This window comes from Drosophila navojoa, chromosome 5 (genome assembly GCF_054131105.1).
Source record: "Drosophila navojoa isolate 15081-1374.11 chromosome 5, UAZ_NAV_1.0, whole genome shotgun sequence".
NCBI lineage: Eukaryota > Metazoa > Arthropoda > Insecta > Diptera > Drosophilidae > Drosophila > Drosophila navojoa.
In genome coordinates, this window is record NC_142893.1 from 9,539,431 (window position 1) to 9,564,224 (window position 24,794).

The 24,794-nt window shown below is 39.8% G+C and overlaps 1 protein-coding gene across 3 annotated transcripts; it reads left to right on the forward strand.

Annotated features, from left to right (window-relative positions):
- Positions 1–20: 20 nt before the first annotated feature.
- Positions 21–24,545, forward strand: Ntan1 (N-terminal amidohydrolase 1). Of its 3 annotated transcripts, none has more exons than XM_018104171.2 (5): positions 21–226; positions 23,094–23,472; positions 23,537–23,719; positions 23,794–24,002; positions 24,092–24,545. In XM_018104171.2, exons 2-5 carry the CDS (start codon positions 23,220–23,222, stop codon positions 24,377–24,379), a joined length of 933 nt encoding a protein of 310 aa, XP_017959660.1. In that variant the 5' UTR covers positions 21–226; positions 23,094–23,219; the 3' UTR covers positions 24,380–24,545. The 3 variants fall into 3 exon arrangements, with proteins under 3 accessions (XP_017959660.1, XP_089118041.1, XP_017959659.1); XM_089261915.1 differs by lacking the exon at positions 21–226 and adding an exon at positions 6,162–6,297; XM_018104170.3 differs by lacking the exon at positions 21–226 and adding an exon at positions 6,203–6,591.
- Positions 24,546–24,794: the final 249 nt, after the last annotated feature.

Sequence of the window (24,794 nt, forward strand, 5' to 3'; positions counted from 1 at the left end):
TCTCAGCGCGACAGCAACAGCTGTTTAATAATTATTACGCTACGGTCACACAGTGCCGAACTGGACTATATACCGTGATATTGCAGCTAACAAATAAAAATTAGCTAAACAAGTAAATATAACTAACTATGAGCTTAAAATACAAATTCTAACAACTGAGTGCAAAGTGCGTATGTCAATATATATAAACATAAAGCAGTGATAAGTGTGATATGCAAAAATACAGGTGAGTAATGCCGCCACTCAAAACCAAACAATAACAAAGCCTGTAAAAGCATTGTTTTCGATTTGCAATTAACTGCTTAACACTTGATTAATGCACTACAATTATTGTGTATTTGAGTGAGTATATGCGTGCATATGTGCGTGTGGTGTCATTTCCCTAAAGACCATAGCTATTTTACAATTGTAAATTTCGAGGGTGTGCGGCAGCTGTCTTCGCCTCTGTTGCGTGCCGTTGCCTTTGCTCATTAACCAAAATTTTATTGCTTGAGCAGAAATTGTAATTTGTAATGCGTTGTTAATTAAAACAAAAGGGCGCACAGCCATTGACTTTGGCTTGCCGATGTGGGCCACCAAAATGACACACTTACGCACACATACATATAAGGAACCGAAAAACGAAAACCTAAAATTTGTATTTAATGAATCCATTTCGCCGCGCTCAGCTACAGCGTCTATCGGCGCCGCATCAATGCAACGGTAATAGAAGTGAGAGAGAAAAGTATATTCGCCTTAACGAAGCTCAAATACCCTTGATATTTAAGGATTTCGGCGTGTTGTTTATTAAATATAACTAAACTAAGTTTTTAATTGGGAAAATAATTTTTTCAACATTATTTATCGTTTATGATATAGCATTGTGATATAAATAGAATACATAAATATAAATAGAATTTAGTATAAGTTTCAGGGTACCCTAAAAATGTTTTAGTCATGATTGACGCAATCTGAAGCATTTAGAGTCTTAGCTGATGCCAATCAAGATAAAATCATCTCTTCTATCACGATGCACATATTGCTTCACGAACTCGTAATATCTCCGTTGTAAGCGTATTAAAGGTAGGCATTCAATTGCAGCCTAGACCGGACCAGACCAGGCCAAAACCTAGACCCAGACCCAGACCAAGAGCATGCAGTCAATTTGGCGCAAATCTTTTGAGCCGCAGGCAAGTTGATCTTGGGAAAAGTAAATAGGAGAAAATCTAAGCGCTCTCCGCGCCTCCCACGGAAAACTTAATGAATCTTTTGTGTGGGTTCGCTGCAGTTGCTGCCGCTAAATTAAATCGAACGTTCGGCGCGCAATCGCGCCAAATCGAAAAGCAGAAAAAATGCCAGCTAAAGTCGAAAAGACACGCAGCCGTATTAAATTGGCCTGAAGCGTCCATTGTTGGGGGCTACTTACGGTGCTGGCCATGGGATCTGGGCCTCTTCATTAAAACGCTTGACCAAAGCTAGTCAGAGATGGAGGGAGATGGAGAGAGAGAGAGAGGGAGATGGAGTTAGAGTTGACTGTGCAGCATCTTCTCTGAGGTTCAAAGCTGAGGTTCAAGTGCGTGAGATATGCATTATTTATCTAAGCAATTTTTACTCAATATTGCTGCTGTTGTTGTTGTTGTTGTTATTATCACTTCCTGGTTGCTTGATAGAGAAATTGTTGCTTGACTATTTGGGACACATTTTTTGTAATTTTTTTGCCAGCCGGTTGCACGTGCCAACCTTTTTGGCCCAAAACCTCTGGCTCAACTGATTGAACGATTTGGCAAGGCAAGAGAGAAAGATGGGAAGATCATCTTCATCATCTTGGCCAAAGTTGATGAGGTGCAAATTGTGGCTGCCATGAAATTGCAAATCAACACATGCCAAACCATTCCATCGACTTCCTCCTGCACCCACCACCCGCTTGGCTCTGGCCTTGCATTTCATTCAAAATTGTTTACTCAACTCGCGAAAATTGCAAATCGAATTTGGATTTTCGCGCTGACTGGCTAACTGGCTGTCTTCTTGCCTGCCTGGTTGATTTGTTTTTGCGGTTGCTGGCTAAACCACACAGCAGCAGCAGCAACAACAGCAGCCGCAATAAGCGCCTCAATTTCGAGCGCGCCCTTTAACAAGCGTTTAGACTGCAGCGCAGCTCCGCCTCCATCTACAAAATCTCAACTGCGGCACCTCGTGACCCGTTCCCAGTGCCCGAAATTGATGTGGCTGCCGCTCCTGCTGCTGTTGCAGTTGTTGTTGTTGTCGTTGCTGTTGCTTTGTAATCGCTTTAGAACCAAGAAGTAAAAGCAAATCAGTTCCCCCCCTATAGACCCGACACGCAAGCGCCCTGCATTTACATATTTTTGCCTGCATTTGAACTCTGAACCAAGCCGAAGCCCAGCTCAATAAATGCAACGGCGAGGCGCTCAACTGAACTAACTGTGCCAGCAACAGCAGCAACAACAACAACAACAACAGCAACGGCAGCAGCTGCGTCAACTTCAAAACGGAAATACTGCGGCTTGTCACTGTAGAGGAAAACCCTTTGCTTCAATTAACACTATTGAACTTGACTTGAGCGTTATAAATTAGACACACACACATACATACAAGCACGCGTTTGCGACCACTCAATCTCTTTCTCACTTTTTCTCTCCCACTGCGCAATTCTCTTACCCTTTCTCTTAGAGTATTCTTCCTCTTTCTCTCTGTCCTTCTTTCTTATTCTTTTTATCTGTATTTGTCTATCTTGTCCTCTTCACGGACCGTTTCTTCTTTTAATCTGATTTCGTGTCTTCTCTTTCATCTCAGACTCTCTGGCGTTCGCCTTTCTCTCTCTTCCGTCCTTACGCTTTCGTTCTCTCCCTTTCTCTAACAAACTCTCTAAGATTCGTAGTCATTTGAATTTGAAGGCTTTCCATCTTCTATCAGTTTTGCTTTCTCTGAATCTCATTCTCCTTTTTTTTCTACGTCTGGTCATTTAGCTAATGTTTGCACTTCTACGTGATTCTCATCGAGTAAATCTTGATATATGTATATACAGATATTGTATCAATTTCTCTAAACTCATAGCATGACACCCGTTTCTAGGAAAACACACACACCCACTCACACACTCATCCAGCTAATTCTCGAGCAATTAGCAATTTGCAATCAAGAATAAGAACTTCCGGTCGGTCAGCGTATTTTGTTTCTCTTATTTGTTGCCTCATTGAACGAGTTAAATATTATTTTTTATGAATGAATGAAAATCTTGTCATCATGGAGCAGCAGCAACAGCTGCCCCCCATTCTTGTATATGTATATGTATATGTATATCACGCGCTGCGCCCCATCATTCGCGTCCAATTAGCGCAATCAAGTGGATGCTGCGCCACCAAGTGCTGTAAAATTCGCCCCGCCCGCTCGCCTCTGTCTCTGCCTAGGCATGTAAAATGTAAAAAATCTACGCAAAAGTTCACAGCTTGATAAGATTAATTGACTGCATTAATAGTAAGATTGTCTCTCTCTCTCTCTCTCTCTATCTGTCTCTGTTTCTGTTTCTGCAGTCAATTTCAAATACATTTGCAATTTGTCAAATTTAGGTAGCGAGCAGATAAATTAATTTCGGCATCGATTTGATCGCTTGTCTCTGGCCAAAGCCTCCTGCCTGGCTGGCTGCCTCATTTGGTTGCATGCCACCGCCGCCGCAGCCGAGACGCAGACGCTGGCCCCGGTACCCGGCCACACATTGTAAATGTGCTTTAATGACCATTGGTCAGCAAATCTCATTTTTTGTGTCGTTGCTTTAGTGCCTGAACATGCTGAACATGGACCGCCTGCTGACACACACACACACACACACACACACACACAGCTCTCTCGTTGCCAAATAGTAGTTCGTAAGTTGTACCTGCCCCGTAACGAAAATAATGACCACTGTCCACATGCTGCACATTTGCACATATTTTGCGCATTTTCCCATTTTCCTTACCAATTTTATCGCCATCTCTATCAATCTGACCATCTCTCCCTCTCTCCCTCTCTCTCTCTCTCTCTTTCAACACCCAAAGTTTACACTTGGCTTTTCTCCAAGTTGGTCGCCAGCTGAAAAATGGGATTACAAATTGCGCACATTTGTCTAATTAAATCCCTGCTCCAATAACGAGAGATCTTAGATTACAATCTCACAGCGGTGCGTAATGGTCATTTTGGACTTTGGTCAGTTGGTGCTCAGCATCCTCCTCTCCCCTCTCGCTCTGGGCGCTTCTCTGACAAAGTTGGCAATTGTTCAGCCGGCTGCCAAAGTGCTTAAATTTTGATTAGTTTCCCGGGGCGGGCAATTCAAATTTAAAGAAGCTGTTGGATAATAGCTGATGACTTTTCAGATAGAACATAAAATACAAGAGGAAAAGGTATGTCTATATATTATATAGACAGATGTATTAAATATACATATATATGCCATTTAAAATTATTTGAATTTGGCTTAGTTATTCCAGTTTAGTTGAAGAATTTTTATCTATTATATGCATATAATCTAAATTCAGATAACATTTGATTAGGGAGCTGCAATCTCATCTAACATCTATGTACATATATATAGTATATACAAGCTTGTATAAATCAGAAAAATGTAAAAAAAACGTGTTTTATTTGGTCTACGCTTACAAATTATATAGCTAGAAAATATTTAACTTGATTAAAACTTTACGTAACTTTAAATGACAGGCCATGCAAATTGCTTTTAAATGGTTTGGGACTACCAAAAATTTGTTTAATCGAGTTAGTTTCGTTAAATGTATGTCAAGATTTGATTACGTTAATTTGAGCAAATCGATTAACAATAGGAATATCTACATATCTCATCTTATGGCTGGCAAAATGAACTAGTTCATTTTTTGCAGTTTCTAGAAGCTATAGAGTTTGTTGATCTTTCAGTAGTTATGGGTAATTTCTATGGTATTAATCTATTACACAATTGAATAAAGGTCCTATTATTTCAATTTATTATATTATTATTAAAAGCCCACAGAAGTTTTCTTATCGTATATAAATAGTCTATTTATAGGAATATATTTTTATACAAACAATTCAACTCTTTGCCGCTCTCACACAGTGCCCCAACATTTTAGTCCATTTCAATATCATATAAAGTCGATTGATAAATAATGAACCCCTCCCCTGCCCCTGCTCTACACATTTCTGCTGCCTTCTCACATAATTCTCGAATAGGGGCTTTTGTGTTGGTTTTAAGTGGCCCGTTGTCTGGCACATAAAATGTTTGCTGCTGACCAATTAGAGCTCTGTGAGTGGCCAACGTGGCGGCTGGCCAAATGCAACCCCCAGCTGGACGAATGACCGCAGACAACAACAATAACAACAACAATAACAACAGCAACGACAGCAGCAACAGCAAAAAGCACAACTGCACCAGCATCTAATAAAATTAAGCAAAAACAACACACGAAGAGTTGAAAATAAAATAATAATAAGCCAAGCCGTACTCAGCTCAAACTCAACGAACACCAAATGACTCCAACGAGCCGAAGTCGTTCGCTATCAGTTGTCTGTTCAGATTTTCACTCAATTTGCGCTTAGTTCACTCAACTGATAAGAGCACGTGTTGCTGCATCAGCCATCTCTGTCGCACATGCATGTACATGCAGCCCGAAGCGACAAGCTCTAAGCGCCAGGCTTCCTTTATGCTGGCTTTACACTCAGCTGGCGAGGTTGCCAGACAGCTGAAAATGTTGGGCTAATGCTTTGAGAATTTTGCACATTTTACTAAAAGTAAAATACTGCTGCTTGCATGTTCTGCATTTGTAAAATGGTTAATTAAATTTAATAAATTATTTATTGACTTGTTAATTGGCAGCACCATGCGCTCTCTTTAAATTTAAATTCGCTTTACATTTCACTGTTCTTTTACATTTTCGAAGCTCGCCGGCAAAGGCTTGTGCATTAGTATGCGATAGCAACAGGCGCATGCTAAAACCTAAGCCAGAGCGAGAGAGCAGAAGAGCGTGTAAGCGCGTGAGCAATTGAGCGTGTGAGCGCGTGTGCTTAAGCCACGGACCAAGAGAGCGCGTTTGAGCGTAGGAGAGCGCAGCTGTGGCTGCATGAGTTACTTTGTGTTGTTGCCGGCGACAGCAAGCATGCGCTCTCTGTCTGACCAGTTGGTTGGAAGGCAGCAGTAGTAGCAGCAGGAGCAGCGACTACGACGCCGACGCCAATTCGACTTAGTTTTGAGCTTCAGTCACAGCCTCAAGACGCAGCGATTCAGTCCGGTTTTTGGAGCCCACGAACGTTGAGCGCGTCACGCGGATTACAGCAAGAGTTCAGTTATTCTACAACTACTGTAGTTGTTGTTATTATTGTTGTTCTTGTCGCCGTTGAAGTTTGTTGTTGCCTTCGGCTGAAAAAATTCGCATTTCCCCCCACAAATATCCGAGTGCGTCGCACAGTGAGAAAATTAAATAGCCGTCGGCTCATGCACAAAAGTGCATTAGCTGTGTGAATTTTAAAGAGTACCATATAAAAACCAAATAAAAAAAAGAACAGTAAACAGATGCAGCTCAATAAATCTTATCTATGATCAAACGTGCCCATAACTGAGAACTGGAAACGAACGTAAGTTGAGCATAATAAAAAAAATATGCGCCATCTATTTTGGTTTCCCATTTGAGAGATAAGACAGCTTCTTCCTTTAGAAAAAATTGAAAGTGAGCTCGAAACGCATATTCGGATCTGATTTTGAGTTCTGTTGCTCAGTTTTCGTTCGATTTCTTATCGCTATACGAACCAAAAAAGAAGAAAAAAAAAAAACGATCATAAAAAATTTATTTTAAAAGTCTTTGCTTTTTGAATCAGTCTTCGGTCTCGCCACTGATAAGCGAACATACGTTGTATATTCATAGATCTGCTTGCGGCATTGATTAGGTTTTTGTTTTTATATTTCTTTTTTATTTTGGAACGGGATGCTGATTATATATACTTTTCATATTGAATATTTGTTTAGATTACGCGTTTGGGGCTTTCCCAATGCCCCTTGGAGAATCAGTTTTCAATATTAATAATGCTTGCCACAAAAGCCGCTGGCAGCGTACAAGAAAATCATGTAGAAGTGATTAAATTAATTAATGATATAGACACTGCGCAATAATGTCCACGCACACACACACACACACACACACACGCAAAGAGAGAGAGAAGATACCAGAGTCTGCCTCCTATCGTACCCATGCCCCATTCCATGCCATGTTGCATCTGCCTCTCTTCCTGCCAAGTGGCTGTTCTGCGATGTGGCTTGGCACCGCATGATGCTCGGTGGCCGATGCTCCTTTTGGCTTTCTCGAAGCTCGGAGGCGCATTGATCGTTGTCTTAACTTGTCCTACACGATGTCTTATACGTGTAGCAACAATTTATTTCACTGACCGATCGATCGAAGATCGCCGCATCGCCGCATCGCATCGGTAACAGCGACGATCAATCAGGCAGAGTTGGCTAACCCTAACTATGATCAATATTAGTTAAATTAAAAATAATAAAAGAGCATAAGACTTAAGTATATCTACCCTTTAAATCATAAAAACTGATAGCTCAACAGATCATACACAAGATTATAGTGCTACAATATAAACTATATGTGAAATATGTGTACTTTTTGCATTGAAGTGTTTTATTTTCAAAATATTTATATGGGTAGCTATTTGTATATCAATAGACCGTCGGCTGTTCATAAAATAATAAATAAATAATTAACAAATATTTTGCACTTCGTTGAAACACTTGAAAAGATCAGTAGATTGTCCAAAATATACCTAGATCTTGAACCATATTCATAGAATTTCACGTTAGCTTAGGCTGTTTTATTTTGCAAGACTAATAATAATATTCTATTTCTCTAATATATATTCTATACTCAATTGTAATCGATCTATGGAAAACTTCGAAAAGATCAGCTTGATTAGGTTGTTATTATGAACGAAATTAAAATCGCACTTTTCAGTTGAGTCTTCTGAAACATTTGCCTAGTCATAGGCACATTTCACTCTATATTATCTGCTCAAATCCATTTGCCAATTTCCTTGCTAAAAAAAATTACAGCAGTATTATCTTTATATTTCTAGAAATATTTATAGCAGCAATAACTGCTTAACATCATCCAAAATTATTTGTAATATATATAATATTATTTATATATATTAAGGTTTATCAGTATTGTTATTTATTGTAGAGAATTTATTTTATAAATTTTGTTGATTCATCTATATGAAAATTGATAAATTTTATATAATAAATAATATATAGAAGTATATATTTGATTAATGCTTATCAGTCAAGAAAGTGCCTCTTTTTTTTCAAGTGTAATAATATATATAAATGGGCGTTTACTATATAAATTATATATAACTTCTATATGGTCTGAGTATACTTATTCTTTAGATTCTTTGATGATTCAGCTTGAATATATATTATAGATTTATTAATATATATATATATTATACATAGATGCTTAGATAATATATAGATAGCTGTTTATAAGCAACTTTTGAATAATACATTTAAATAATATATGTAAGATATATTTGGCTGATATTGGCAGGCACAGACCTTGACAAATAGGTCTATATAAGATTGAAATTTATTCATATAGAGATAGATCTGCTATCCTATCATATATTGAAATATACCTCTAAATGCTTTATGCCTACAAATAGAGAGGTATCTCTCTCTCTCTCTCTCTGTCTATTTCTGTAGATATATGTCTATATAGCTTATATGTCACATAATTTTGTACAGTAAAACTCCATTAAGTGAAGCTGAACAACACCATTTGACTCGCACTTTGGTTGTTTGGGATTTGTGTTTTATTTTTATGACTTGTTCGTAATTAGTTTTTACTATAGTCTACATTTATATGTATTTCAAAGATGTTTTATGGTGCAGCTGCCCTCACCAGGTAGGGTTTAAGCTTTTCAGTGTTTTATGTGCCGCCAGAGATGTGAAGATGCTGTTAAATCTGTGTGAGTAACTGTGTTTACCTTCTTATGTGTGGATTTTTTCTGGTTTTCGCTTGCTTTTCTTGTTGCCTAGCTGTCTTCTATGCCACTAATATCTGTGTCCAAAGTGCTAATTGAAGCATCTCTAGTCTCCCGGTCCCGGGTCAAAGGAGTCAAAGTTCTTTGGTTTTCTGTGCTTTGTTTATGTGCAGAGAGTGAGTTGGATACAAAGTCAGAGAGAGAGAGAGAGAGGGAGAGATGCAGTGTGGTTGTTATGTCTATTCAACTGACTGACGACAAGTGCCTGCCATATACACCTCTTTCAGGTAAACTGTCAAGCTGCAGTTTGTTGTCGGGCCATGTTTACAGTCTTCGATGTTGAATTAATTAAACTAACTTGCAATCGAAACACCCACACCCTAACACACACACACACTTGAGTCTTGCCTCTGCACCTCAATTTGTACTTTTCAAAAGCAAAATCTGCCTCCTAGTCGAAATTGCTCAAATGTAACCCGAGGCCATTGACTGACCTGAACGCAAAACAGTAGCAAAAGGTGGACGAGCAGCAGCTTCCACTCATCAGTTGTCCTGGCGAATATGTAGAATATATCTATATATATATGTGTATGTGTGTGTGTGTGTGTGTGTGTGTGTGTATAAATTTGAGTAAAGTTGAGCCATTTAAATTTGATGCTAAGCCAGACGGCAATTTGTTTCTTTATGGCTTCAATTAAAATTCGACAAGTGCAGCTTCACTTTTATTCCCTTCAATTTGATTTTCATAATTTCATTGATTTGCTAAAGTCAACTGAATTTGGAACAAGTATGTGGTATATATAGTAAATATTTCTATATTAGATTATATATAAATATTTATTTTATTTATTTTTATTATGTTTAGTCCACATCAAGTAGATCAATCTTATATATATTTATTCAGCTCAAGTGAAATTTAATTTCCTGCATATGTAGCAGAGGTCAGTTTCTGTTGTGTAAAAGCTCATCAGCTTAGTCCTGCCTCCTGCTGGCCTCCTGCTGGCCTCCTGCTCGCCCGCCTCAGCTGCTGCTCAACAACAAAGTGTTGTTGGTTGGCCATTGATTGGAATATTCATTGAATAGTTTTTAAGCTGATTTATATGCCATTGTGTGCTCTAGCTGCTGCTCCTGCTCCTGCTCCTGCTCGTGCTGCTGCTGCTGTCGACAATTTAATAAATATTTAATTTCAATGCTCTGGTCAACGCTTTGCTTCTAAATCCGCAGACACACATAAAAGATTCAATCAAGCGAAGACATGGCATGCACCTTCATCCTGCTGCTGCTGCCGATGATGATGATGATGATGATGTTGCACTCAGTTATTATTAATAATAACGAGTACACACACACACACACACACACTAGAGAGTTGCCGACATAGTTGTCGTAATTTGCAAAACGCACAATCGCTTCCTATAAATCAAGAGAGCGCAGGAGTAGAAGTTGAGCTATAGCTAAACCTGTTGCCCTCTCCCTCCCTCCCACACACACACTCTCTCTCTCCCTCCCTCCTTCTCTCTCTGCTTGCGTTGCGACCTATTCAGATCAAATAGAGCAGCCTTACGTTCGCCATAATTCACCTGGCATATCATAAATGTATTCACTATTCACTATTCACAGACTTTTGTCAGTGAATGCACCCAAATCCAAAGCCACAGACGTCAACTGCTATCAATCTCTTCGTTTAAACAGAGTTCCAGCTCCAGCTTCGGCTCTAGCTTCAGTCTTCTATTCGTACTCCTACTGCTGCTATCCGTTTCCCCCTTTCTCTCCCCCTCTTCCTCTACAGATTGGCTCTGTACCGCTCAAAGGAAAGCGACCGTCGCAATAGATCGCACATTGCAGATAGAGGCGTGCCTGCCACTCGACTCTATGCACAGTGGGCGGGGGCTGGGAGGGGCGAGGGGCACGTGAGCACCACTGCAGTTGGGCAGGGGGAGGTGAATGAAAAATAACAAAAGCCTTACTATTCTATGCGAATTTAACGAAACTGTTATACTCTTCAAAAGAGCTGTTCGAATAGATTTCAGGTTCCATTTTACTTTTGAGACAACTAATCTTGTAAGTCTTATAAATACTATTAATTTTAAGAAATCGTTCTATGTGACTCTCATTATAATAAGTCTGTTATTACTTCATCTCCCCTTCTCTGTCTCTTTCTTTTGTTTTCTATCGCTGTCTATCTCTATCTGTGTCTATCTTTCATAATCCGTCTTGCTATCTCTATCTGCCTGTCTCACCCTTTCTCTCTCTCTCTCTCTCTCTAGTTGGCACCTTATTCACGCTTTTTCTCCCTTTCTCTCTTAACCGCTCTCTCTTCACATTCTTATTGTCCTTTTCCATTTTCGATCAGAGTATACAATAACCCGTAAAAAATAAAGAACAGCAAAGAGGGAAAATTCAAACAATGCCCTGCAATTTTATCCACAAAGGATGGAACGCAGCAGCGCGTACGACTTTGGAGATGCTGAATGCAGTGCGCAGATCTTAGCTCATAGCTCTTAGCTCTCAGCTCTCGGCTCGCAGCTCTCAGCATTTGGCAGTTGGCAGTTCGCATTTTGGAGTTGGCGATTCGCTGTTTGAAGTTGGGCATTGGGCATTTTCGTGGTGCGCCTTTAGGCAGTGTTATTCAGTTGTTGTTATAAATTATAGTGCCGCATGCATTGCAATGAATATGGCTGTTGTTGTGAGGCGGTCGCCATAGAGTGAAAACTTGGGCGGCTATAAAAACAACAACAACAACAACACAAACCACAGCCGCCCGCGCACGTAGCGTAATCAAAAAAAACAAAAAAAAAAAGCCACAGAGAGGAGAAAAAATACTAACTCCTCCTCGACGACGCTGCGGCTGTGGTAAAATATTTTACAGTGTACCGCTATAAAATTTGGTATTCCAAGACGCCACACGCTACACAGATGAGGTTGTGGTAGAGGCTGAGCGGCTGAGCGGCTGAGCGGCTGAGCGGCTGAGATGTAGACTGAGCTGAGGAGCAGTGTGAGCTGGGGGCTGAGGCTGAGGCTGAGGCCGAGGTGGCGCAGGAGGCCGAGGCTGCATTTCAGATAGGGGCAGAGGTAGAGGCTCTGCAGCAGGCTGAGGCTGGAGAGGAGGCGGACACTGTTGGCAGAGGCTGAGTTGTAGGCTGTGGGGCTGCCATTACCACGTTGTAGGCATGTTGTAAATGCCAGTCGAACTGCTGTGCATGTTGTGCTCGTGTGTGTGTGTGTGGTTGTGTGTGTGTGTTTGTTGTCTTGGCCATAAAAACAAAAATGAGCCCACGTTTAACATGGCGCATTTTCATTTGCTGGCGGCGCATCAGACAACAAATAAAAAACCGACTGAAAAAAAGAAAACCAACATCAAATCGCCTCGCGAAATCTGAAAAACTATTGCCCCACTTTATGCTCATTAGAAAAGTGTTTTGATTTTTATTATTATTACCCGAATTTTTTAATTGATCTGAAAGTGCTACAACTTCGAGGCGAAAGGAACTTTGTATGGGCGTGTGAGTTTTATTGAAAGTGGGGCTGAGTCAATAATCTCTTTAATGTTAATCTGCTCATGATGATTGCACTTAAGCTGAGAACTTTTTTGTACTTTGTTATACTTTATGATTACAACATGTTTTTTTCTGTTGTTTGCTTATATGGAATACCCAAGCTTAACTGTTCCCTTTACGATTACCATGCGTTCTTTGTAGCTTAAATGTTTTATATGCTCACAACAATATATTATGCAAAATTGCAATAGAATTCATCGTCGTGAAAGGGTTCCCTGATTCGAAAGAATAGGCTATAGACCTTTTAAGTGCTTATATCTTAGTTACAGTAAGCGAGACTAATATTCTAGCTATTGTGCCATAGTCTTGTTCTATTTCCAGAGTGTTCTCATAAGATCTACCCAAATCTGATTCATTATAATATTCGCATTGATAAATTATTATGTCTTATGATTATCTAATTCACTTGAGAATTTCAAACGCTAGCTATGCTGAAAATTTCAGTTAAATTGATGGTCGTTGAATAGTTCCAATAATAGCTCTTATAGGTTTCTTAAGTCTGAAGACGCAACCAGCTGCTGTAGACAAATGCCAAATGCAGCGTGTGACAATATTTGATGAGACCAACAACCCACGCGATGTGTATTGGAGTGGAGTTGGGGTTGGGTTGTTGGTTGGGGGGGACTGCTGTTCGACAGGGGCCAGCAGATGGCAGACAAACAAAGCGCCGCAGTTGTCAAGTCGCAACTGCAACAACAACTACAGCAACAGCAAAGACAAATGCGACTCTGTGCTATGCTAATTACTGGACATGACGGCAGCGAGCGCTTTTGGAATCGGCAGCAGGCAGCCGCAGCAACAACAACAACAGCAGCAACAACAGCAATGAACAACCTACAACAACCACAGCATACAACAAACGTCGCACCATTGTGAACAAAAGGCGCAAAACGTTTTTACGCACACTCTACATACACACACATACACACATGCTCATACTCACACACACACACAGATAGATACACTCAGCATTTGCATTTGCATAAGCAGCCATAAACTTAGCAACCAAACAACAACAACAACAACAACGCAAAACCTTGTGCGATCGTTGTTGTTTATGGAAAGATATGTACTATGTGTACTTAGCGCGTTGTTTTTCTATATGCAAAACCTTTTTATTTTGTCTCCTTTCTTAGTATTGGTGTGTGTGTGTGTGTGTTTTGTGTAACTCTGAAATTTGCGCTTGTAAAAGCGAATTTCCTTATTTAGCGCAAGAGAAAACGAAAAACTCTTGTGAATGCCCGAAAATGGTGTATTAAATGCTTGTAATATCATCTGTAATGGCAAGATGATCTCTTTTAGTAGAAACGGAATTGTATATATGCTGAAAACAAAGCAGTTAGCCAGTATAGAGTAGAGCAAAGATATTATAGACTTTCTATCTAATTCTGAAGGCAAATTCTGGAAAGAAAACAAGCAGCGTTGTTTATATGAATCGACTAGACAGCATATAAACAAATGGACCGACTATAGACTCAACAATCTTCAATTTAGATCAAATAACTTGACGCAAAACGAGAGCATATGTAGGTCTAGTAAAAGACACCTCTCTAATATCATTAATAATAATATCCAGACTGCAATCACATCAGCGAATTTAAACAAATATCCGGAATCAGATTCCAGACAAAGTCTATGGAAACTTTATAGCCATAAAAAAGTCATAAGTCTGTGTAAGGGCTTGCAGTTCCTAATTGACAGTTATAGTTCTTATAATTATAGGCAAGTCGAAGATAATTTAGATACTCAATCGATGTGCTAATATAGAAATATCTAAATGATATATATATATAATATTATATATATATGATATATTTACACAATTATAAATACTTTATTTTACAATATTTCATTTTCAATAGGTTCTAGATTATATCTAGAAATATTATAATATTAACTTTGCTCTAATGTATAATAATTGAGAAATGCATAGATCATCTAAATTGCGTATCTTACGTCTTTAACTAATTTCCAGATAATTAGTTACATAAATTATATACTGATATATGTGTATTTGTATATATATAAATAATATATATATCTATATTAATCGAACGTTGCTGTTCTAATTAAGTAACCCGCGTCGATTATTAGATAGCTCGTTTTGCATTAATGATGATGAGAAAGAGAGAGAGAGAGAGAGAGAGAGAGAGAGAGAGAGAGAGAGAGAGAGAGAAGAGAGCCTGTGTATAATGAATATTTCACGTTCCGCACATCATTTATCATCGGTCGGACGGACTGTGGCCGTAATTGAAGATCTTTCAATTGGACTCATCGAGCTGCGGGTGAGCATTAGCTAATGCCACCGCCCTCTGCCACAAATTGCACGAATTTCAATTCTAATTAGAGCTCATTCAATAAGCCGTCAACGAGTCTTGAAACCAGTTTTAATTGTTTCGCGATGCTCAGCGAATGCTTGGGCCAACTGTGGAGAAGTTGGCCACAAATGTCGTCAATTGCAATTTCTAGTTTCGCAATAACAAATTTTATGGAGTTCAACACGAAATCGAAACTTTCGTTTGTTTTGTTTTCCAGGTAGCCAGCTAGAAGAAATGCAGGCAATGCCTCACGATATTTGCGTGCCTTGGCAAAATTGAATGGAAGTCAATTGGCAGTCACGTTTAATACTCCTTCTATGGATACATAGGCGAGTGTTCGATCCTCTGGTCCTCTGGTCAAATTAAATTGTCAGTTGTACGAGCCAGAAACAAAACAAAAACAATGCAACAACTTCGTAAGGAGTTTCCTTTGGGGTTTCGAAATGTTTGGCAACGTTTTTCTACAATTTCCCCCAAAAAATTTAACCAAGTAGTTCACAAATTTTTTTTTATGGCCATGAAATGAAATGACAACTGCTGCAACTGACAACAACAGCAGCAGCAACTGACAATAACAACAACAGCAGCAGCAACAACAACAACAACAACAACAACTGACATCGGCAGAGGACAAAACGAAAATCACGAACCCGGAAGCTCGCTCAACTTTTGTCGCTATTTTCTTTCGTTCTCGCTCTCTATCAGTCTCTCTCTTTCTCTTAGCTTACTCTCTCTCTCTCTCTCTCTCTCTTTTGCTCTCCTTATCTCTTATTATCTGTCTCTCTTGCTTTATTTGCACTGCTCTCCCTCTCTCTCTCTCTCGCTCTTATTCTCTGTGTTCCCTTTTAGGCCTTCCCACTTTGCCAGGGAAGTTTCTATTGTATCTTTATATGTTTTTGATCTATATTGCTAATTATCCTTAAATATAAACAACACATCTTTCTAAATTTACTGTATTCAGAACTTTATTAATATTTGGCCTGATCGTACTAATTGAAATTTATTATCTATAGATATTAAATTTTACAATAATATAAATAGGAACCCAATTATTATAATTATATCCATAAGTCTGACTATGCATATGCTAATTCATAATGAATAATTATGTATATATTTGTATTATAATACATTATTAAAATGATATATCAAATATTCTGAGCTATAAAACATTTCTCTCTATTAAATATTTCCTTCTTTCCATAAGCACATGTACTTATTGTACAGCCCTCGTTGAGCTCTGCCCTTTTTTTGCTGGCTCTGTGCCTGCGCTTCTTAGTACAGGGTATCACATGTGCGCCGCTTTAGTTGTTGTTGTTGTTGTAGTTGCTTGTTTTTGTCTTCAATTTCTTCATTTTCGAGGCAAAGCAAACCGCCCACCGACACCGCATGGCGAAATTTCCGCAGAAGATCAGCTGTATAGAGCAGCAGGAGCCGGGAGGCGGGAGCTCAGGCCCCAAAAGCAGAGAACCGGTCGTTCGTTCGCTCGCTCGCTCGAAAATTTGTTCGCGCTTGTTGACAATTGTCGTGTAAGGGCCCATAAAGAATTTGAAATGTGCAGCGCGCATGTTCAGCTGGACAATGGGGACAATGGACAGATGGGAGAGAGCAGTTGGAGTTGTAGTTGGAGTTGGAGTAGCCGAGGAACAAGCAGGCAGCTGAGGCAGTCAGATCAGCGGCAGTTTTTGGTGTAGAACATGACGCTTGGCCAACGGCAGCCGCATTCAATGTCCGGCTCTGGGTGTAAATTACTTTAGCACAAACAGCAACGAGTGCCACAAAGATGAGCCATTCATTCGAATAGCCAGTTGCCAGTTGGCAGTTGCTGCAGTTGGAAGTTATCCAGTTGTGGCAGGTTACAGAGTGGCAGAGTGACTGAGTGGCACTGCGGCTGTGGCAGCCAGTCGTCAAAGGGGCAATCAATCATGCGCCCAAGTGGCGGCCAAGAATGCTGATGCCAACTAAATGGAACCTGTTCCGATTGGTCCACGAGTCAGCTCTAGTCTGGCGGCTGAGGCAGCGGCAGCAGCAGTGCCACAGTTTATAATACCCAGTAAATAGAATAAAGTTATAGGTAGGGCGCATACTCTAGCTGATTTTATTTCAACTCATCCGCTTTTATATAGAAATTTGCCTGACCAGCTTATGATATACAAGCTTATGATGTAAAAGTATTCAACTGAGTTTTCATTTTAAAAGTTCTTTAGCTTCTGGTCAAAAGCTTCTAGCTTCTAGTCTATAGAAATTTTTTTAAAATTTATATTCCTTTTATACAGTTTTTTTAAATTCTTATACAAAATCTATAAATATCGTTTTTAGCCTACGACTTTTTCCTGTATAACTCATGAACTATAAGAGATATAGCTAACCAATTTGGTTTTTAATTTCCTCTGCAGCAGTTGAATCATAGCAATATTTCTGTTTTATAGAAACCCCAACAAAATTTTTACTCAAACCATTGATCTGAGCTAAATTTGAACAGAAATCATGGTAATATCATACGGAAAAAAAATGAGTGCATTGCTTATGCTAAGAAACAGACTAATTACAGGGTATTCAACTGTCCAACTGGCTGTGCCTCCATTATAATTATCGTTTAATTTAATAAATCTATAGTTAACTAAAAATTGATGCTAGTTACAGGGTATATCGCAGTGCAATTCGTCTTATTGATACACTGTACTGTCCACCACGGCTATCAGTGTTAAATCTACAAGATCATTTTCTCAGCGCTGCGCGGCTCGCAAACCCATAATTTGTGATTGTTGTAAAGTCGAACGGGCCAATCTCGAGCGAGTGCGGGACTGATGGACGGACGAACTGCTCCGACCAGTCAATCAGACCAGGTCCCCAGCTCCACAGTTCCCCAGTCGTGGTAATAGACTCGTCGCACGCGTAATGAATTGAAACGTTTCTGATGCTTATGATCTTTTCATATTGCTATTGTTGTTGCTGTTGTTTATTGACGTTGTTTGTTGTTGTTGTTGCTGTTGTTGTTGTTGTTGCTGTTGTAACTGCAGCACGTTGTCCATTGGCGGCCATCGATCATTTGTGCATTCAACTTCAGTTGAATTTCGGCTTAGATACTCCTCTTGGTATCTCCCATTTGATTTTAGCTTCTCAGAACTCGACTGAATGTGGGCCATTGTCCGTCTGTCTGTCTGAGTCTCTGTGTATTTGTTTGTGTAGCTGAGTTTGGCTCTTCACTTGATTTATTTTTGCTCAGCATTGAGCCAAAGCGTTGACAGGCGGCAACGCGCTCTTCACTCACTTCAGGAAGAACGTTGTTAGGCATGGGAAGTGGGAAATGTAGTTAAGGAAATTGCATTTATAATGGAAGACTGGGGTACGAGAGGTATGAGAGATATGGAAAGTAAATGAAAAATTCAGCATTAAAATATATAAGATTGATATGTTTACTATCTGAAACTGGAATACTTATAGGATAGGCACATATTATATGATTTACTGAACCTGAAACTGGAATATTTATAGGATAGGTACATATTAGATGATTTATTGAACCTGCTGCTGCTTTACTTGAATATTTATTCTATGCCTCGAGCAAAAGTTTTTCGTGAATTTCATTTAATAACGCCTCGGGCTGTTTGGCCGTGATGTCAAGTCACAATTGGGCTCATCTCTCATTTGGTTAGCCACTCTGCGGCCACCTAGCGATATCAAATGAGCTGAATCAGTTGAGTTGAAAGCTTGTGGCACGAATTGACTGCCAAACGAATGAACCAAACGACCGCCCGTCCAGTGGAAACCGTTTTTGGCCAAAAGCCCAGTTGATTTTGGGCTTAAGTATTTGATGGCTTATCCAGCTGCAATTGTCATGAAAGTAGGGTGAGTCCATGCTGGATTGGCGGGTTTATTTTGAAGTTTGCCTACAGCTATAGAGTATAGAGTACATGTATATGATGGAATTGTGTGTAGGGTGACTGGGGGTATTCCAAAGTCACGTAAAGGATGTGCCTCTATTCCTTGATTCCCTTTGAGACTTAGTGTGAATTGAGTAGGGCTATTCCTTATTTATTTGTACTTAGAGTATATATGTATACAAGATTTAGTCTGAATTTATAATAATATTGTAGTAGTTCCAGCTGCAATTGTCTTAATAGTAGGGGTAGTCCTTTGTTGTACTTACTTTATTGCCTCAGCTTCAATTGTCATGAGGCAAGGCATGCTCCACCCACTGTCTCAGTGAGTTATTAAAAAGTCGCCCTGCAGCTATATAGAGTATATACTGTATATGTCTAAGGCTGCACTCTCGACTGATCTCAAGCCGTCCTTCCTTCTTTCTTTTTCGCTCGCCTATCGCGAACTGTCATCATTTTCAAATTATTTCTCGTTGAATATCTAATCAAGATTCATGCATGATCGCGGCTAAATTGCTTCCAGGCTACAACAACAAACAGAGGAACAGGCAACAACAATGCATAATGCAACAGTCAGAGCCAAGGCAAGGAACGTGCAACAGGCTGCAACGCTGCAACGCTGCAACACTGCAACATGCCCCCAAAAAGTCGAGACGCTGCCTTTAGCTTGGCTCACTTGAATTTTTGTTGCTGGGCTGAGATGCTGGCTTAACTTTTGAGTGGAGTATATTGGTTGTGTATGCAATGGCTGTTCTCTTGGACACAGCTTGATTTAAAGTTTTAAAGCTAGAAACAGCTTGAAATTGTAGTAGAAGTTACTATTGATTCAAGTTAGAGAAGAAGTAAAGATAAAACCCTGTCTTCGTGAAAGGAAGACTATGTCCTTCATAGTTCAGGTTCTACCACTAAATTTGGAGATGAATGATATTACCTAAACATCAATCTCTAATGAGCAATTCTTCATCTCTAAATTACTAGCTATACACATATATTATATAGTCTTATATGTATTGTGCCTTGTTGATCTGCTCCCCTTTGTGTTCCTCCTCAAGCGAGTATGATGCAGTCGCTTACGCTCAATTGCAACATTCTTCATTTCTTTTTATTTGTATTTATTTTGGCTTTGGGCTTTGCTGTTGTTTTATTTTCTCTTCCATTGGCTACTTTTAATAGTGTTGTTATTGTTAAGGGGTATTTCTGGGGCCCCCTCGTACCAGTTATTGTTGTTTGCTCTGCGGCTCGAGGAATTAGTTTTCTACAATTGTTTGTAAATGCAGCTCAAATATATGAATCAGAGATGACGATGCCTGGGCTTGTTTTTCAGTCTCTCAGTATTTTTCTCTGTTTGCACTTGAACTTTAGCTCATCTCGTCTTATTTGCTTAATTGAAACTAGTCAACGTCTGGTTGCCTGTGTAGGTAAAATAAATAAAAATATGTAACTCAATTACGCAAAGTGCGCGATTCGCAGCTCGACGCGTTCGAGTCCCAGTCCGAGCGCGAGTCCAAGTACGAATCTTGAGTCCGTGTCGCGTCGAGTAGAGTCAATTGATAACTATTTGACTTTTTTTTTGCAACTTGAGCTTGGGCCCAATGCAAAGGCTAAGCAGTGCTGCCAGCTCCGAAATAAGGTGGATTGTGGATCAAAGTTGGCTGAAATGTCGGAAGAAATGCTGCAAAAATTAAAGAAAACATAAGAAAAGTATAAAATATATTGTACAAATTACTTGCCGTATTTCCTCCAAGTATTTTACCTATGAATTTCTCCTACGTTTTTTGTCCAATCATTTCTTCTAGGTTATTTCCTCCAAGTATTTCCTCTACGTATGTCTTTAAGGTATTTCTTCTAAGTTTTTCCTCCAAGTATTTCACGACTTTTTGCCTCCAAGTCTCCGCTACGTTTTCCTCTACATAATTCTTACAAGCATTTAATCTACGTATTTACTGTACGTTTTCCTCTAAGTATTTCCTACAAGTATTTCGTCCAAGTATTCCCTCTAAGTATTTCGCATTTCCTTTACGTATTTCCATTACGCATTTCCATAACATTTTTCCATTACGTATTCCCTTTACGTATTTCCATTACGTATTTACGTTACGTTTTTCCATTACGTATTTCCATTACGTATTTCCATTACGTTTTTCCATTACGTATTTCCTTTACGTATTTCTTCTTCATTTCACTTTACTGCTCTGCTCGACTGACCCCCACCAGGCCTGGGCGACTGAGGAAATGCTGCAGCTGCTGCCCTTTATATAGGGCGACTCTTACTCAAGCACTAGCTCACTCTCAAGTGTCGCCAGGTAGAGATCGCTGCAGCCGAGTCTTAACTGGCCAATGGAAACACTCTCTGCTGCTGCAAGCATTCGAGCTTTGTATTAGTTAAACATAAATGCCAAATGAATGCTGCTGCATACATATAGACAACTTAGATGATCTGTGGTGAGAGACATATAGAGAGACAGATATGCAGAGAGACATACGAATAGATATTTAATCAAGCAAACAAGCACACTTAAATTGGATTAGCTCATTAAGCTGCTAAAGAGTATATATGTATGGCCAAATTTTGATATGCTAAAAGAAATAATGTTCATTAATATACATAATTATTATTATTAGTTATTTTTGTTCTATAGTTTTCGTAAAGACTAAGACTAGGACTCTATCCCATACTCATTTTAAATGGATTTATTATTCGTATTTAAGTCCGTCCACCCATCTGTTTGTCAGTCCGTCCGTCTCTTTATCCGGCTATCCCTTTGTCTGTCCGTTCGTCTGTTCGTATTGGCATAGAAGCTAGAAACTTGAAACGTTGTGTGTTTCCAAGATCTATTTCTCATCTGTTTGGCTGGTCAACCTTTCATTCCCTCTCTCTCTCTATCTCTCTCACTCTCTTCCAGTCCCTGTATCACTCACTCTCTCACTCTCTCTTCCCTCCTGATCTTTATCTATTTGCCAAGTGTTTGTAAATGACATTTTAATTAAATTATAGAACGTCAATCGGATCGTTAATTTGTTGTTGCTCTCATTGTTCTCATTGCTGTTGTTGCTGTTGCTTTTATTGTTGTTGCTCAGCTCGGTAGAGTCACTTAATTGTTATTAACTTTTGTGTGACATTTGTGACTCTTGGTGTTGGCTTCAATTGACGCCAGCCGAGAGCTGTGCCACATGCAACCGTCTTCCTAATTGTTGACCCAAAGTGTGGCCTCAAAAATTGTTGTTGTTTCATTTCGTTATTAGATTTACAAGGCACCACAGCCAGCCGCTGCCCTCCCCTCTTCCCCTCGCTGCCCCACTCTGGACAGCCAAACGGAACCAATTTCGTTTATAAAGCATCTACATATATATCAGCCAAAGAAACTGAATAAACGAGCTTAATATATAATATCGCCAGCGGCAACAGCTATGACATTTTTATTTAGCATTGCAAGGGCCAGCCGAAAATTTACGAGCCTCACTTCTGGGACGGGAGCCCAGATGGGGAGTGCGTGAAGTGGGGACCAGGTGTAGGTAGTGCATTGAGAACGAATTGGCAGCTCATCGTGAGGCAAAGGAAACGCCCTCCAGCTTGCATACGGCTACCCATATTTTTACATTTATTGTATGTGCTTTTCTTAGGGAGATAGAAGAGGCAAGAAGAGCTGGGCAGAGAGAGAGGGAGAGAGAGAGAGAGGGAGAGAGTATGATCGTTTTTATAGGCAGCTTGTAACGCAGCTACTGAGAGTATGATCGAATTGGGAGTAAATACAATATATAAAGTAAGCTTTACGAAATCAGCTGTTGTTGTTTAGCTATATTTAGAGTTGATCAGTTAGCCTTTTTCTTAGCACTTAAACATAAATCGTAGCACTAATTTCTATTTAGAACTGACATACTATATAAAGGGTATAACTTTATTTCATAATAATTTATTCTCAAATAATAATTAAAAATTTTCTAAATGAATGTATTAAAATTCTCAAAACTTTTTTATTATATGCTTATGCAAATTTGTATGTTTTAAAAGAGGTTTCAAAAATATAAGCCAACTTGATTAAACACTCCACACTCCACTCCATAATTATTATATTAACATTTGTTAGGGTATTCGAAGGACAGCCAACCTTGGGTTAAAAATTCCTGCCACTGCCTTCAAAAATTATTATCAAGCATGCAAATCTTTTGGCTGCCATCTTCGTGGCGAGCTCGCATCGTAAATTGATTTTTATGCTTCTTGTTGTCTGTGGCACACAAAGAGAGAGAGAGAGAGAGATAAGGAAAGACTGCATGGAAGAGGAAGAAGATTGTGTTGCAAGTCAAATAATGGCCAATTCCATGCTCTTCTCTTACAGCTGGCTACTGCTACTCGTCTTAAGGGGCCAAGAGAACTCGGCGTAATTGAAATTGAAGCTCTTCGGAGGCGTTAATAACTGAGACTCGTGCAGAGCAGAGACGTTGGGATAGAGAGAGAGAGAGCAATGGTGCTAGTGCTGAACGGTGTGCTGCAGGATGACTGCCCCATGGACACGAACAGCCTGTTCCTGCAGCATCCCGTCTACAGAGATTACGCCCAGCAGCTGCACTCCATACAGGCCAAGTCCGTTGGGCCGGTGGGCCTGCTCTATGTGGGCCAGCGGGAGATGGCCGCAGCGGCGCCCCATGACAAGAATATTAACATCATTGGGGCCGATGATGCCACCACCTGTATTATTGTTGTTGTGCGGCATTCAGGTGAGTCGCAGCTGCAATAGAAATGTATAACTAACTAAACTACGCTCTCTCTCTTTCTCTCCAGGCTCTGGTGCTGTTGCCTTGGCGCATTTCGATGGCAGCGGCGTGGATGAGGCTGTCTGCACGATGGTATCACGTGTCCAGGAGCTGGCGCTTGGCTATCCCGAGGGACGCATCGAATTGCAGCTAATTGGCGGCTATCGGGACTCGCAGGGCTATGGCGAGGATGTCTTCTATAGCATTATGCGTGAGTAATTAAGACTTTAGTTGCAAGTATTTCCAACTCAACTTCTCTCTCTCTCTCTCTGTCTTTCTCTTTAGAATCATTCCACAAGCATCATCTTGAGATTGACTTGACGCAGGCCTGCGTGGGCGAGCTGAATACAATGCTGCGTGGCGAGATCAATTGCCCGATTATTTATGGCGTTGGCGTCAATATTAAGACTGGCGAAATCTTTCCAGCATCCTTCCCAGATCGAGGCCCCGATCGACAGCTGCGCGATGCACGCATCTTTATGGGCTCACAAACGGTAGGGCAAGAAGAGCGATTGCCTTCAATTTGGCAGACAAATTTCATGGATAATTATATTAATTATTGCCTTCTCTTCCTGCCTTCCAGGTGCTGGACATCTATGATTCGACGCTTGGCATGCTGCGCATTGGTCCATTCAATTATGATCCGCTGCGTGGCGCCGATCTGTGGCTATCGCAAACAGATGAATTTCTGCTGCAGCATTTGTCCTCCAGCCCAGATGTGGAGCCGCCGCACTTTGCGCCCCAGGTGCGAGCGACCATACGTTTCATACAGGAAAATCAATTCCCAGCTGTCACCGTCTTCAGGGACAATCGGCCGCGTTACTTTAGGCGCGACGATGCCACGGGCTGCTGGACTTTGGTTAGATATTAAAGGGATTTATATTTTTTAGCAATTAGTTTGTTACGCAAGAGTAGGAAAAACACCAAGTGGAAATGGATAAAAAAAAACTATTAACTTGAAAATAGGAAAATTAAATGAGTTTTCCATCAATATATAAATATATATATATCTGTAATAGATCACATAGCTCTCAAAATGTCATACGGTTGCATTGTCTTTTTTTATTATTTGTCAATTCACATGTGTACTATATGTGTATATATGCATGTGTGTATGTATGTATACATATATATTTATATCTGTCTCCTTTAGCTATCTTTAATTTATACTTTATCTTTGCCCTGCTTAAACTTTTGCAATTTAATTGTTGAGTTAATTATATGTCGAATGTCATATGTACGTATATAAATGCATATATGTATATATTTATATATATGTATGTATA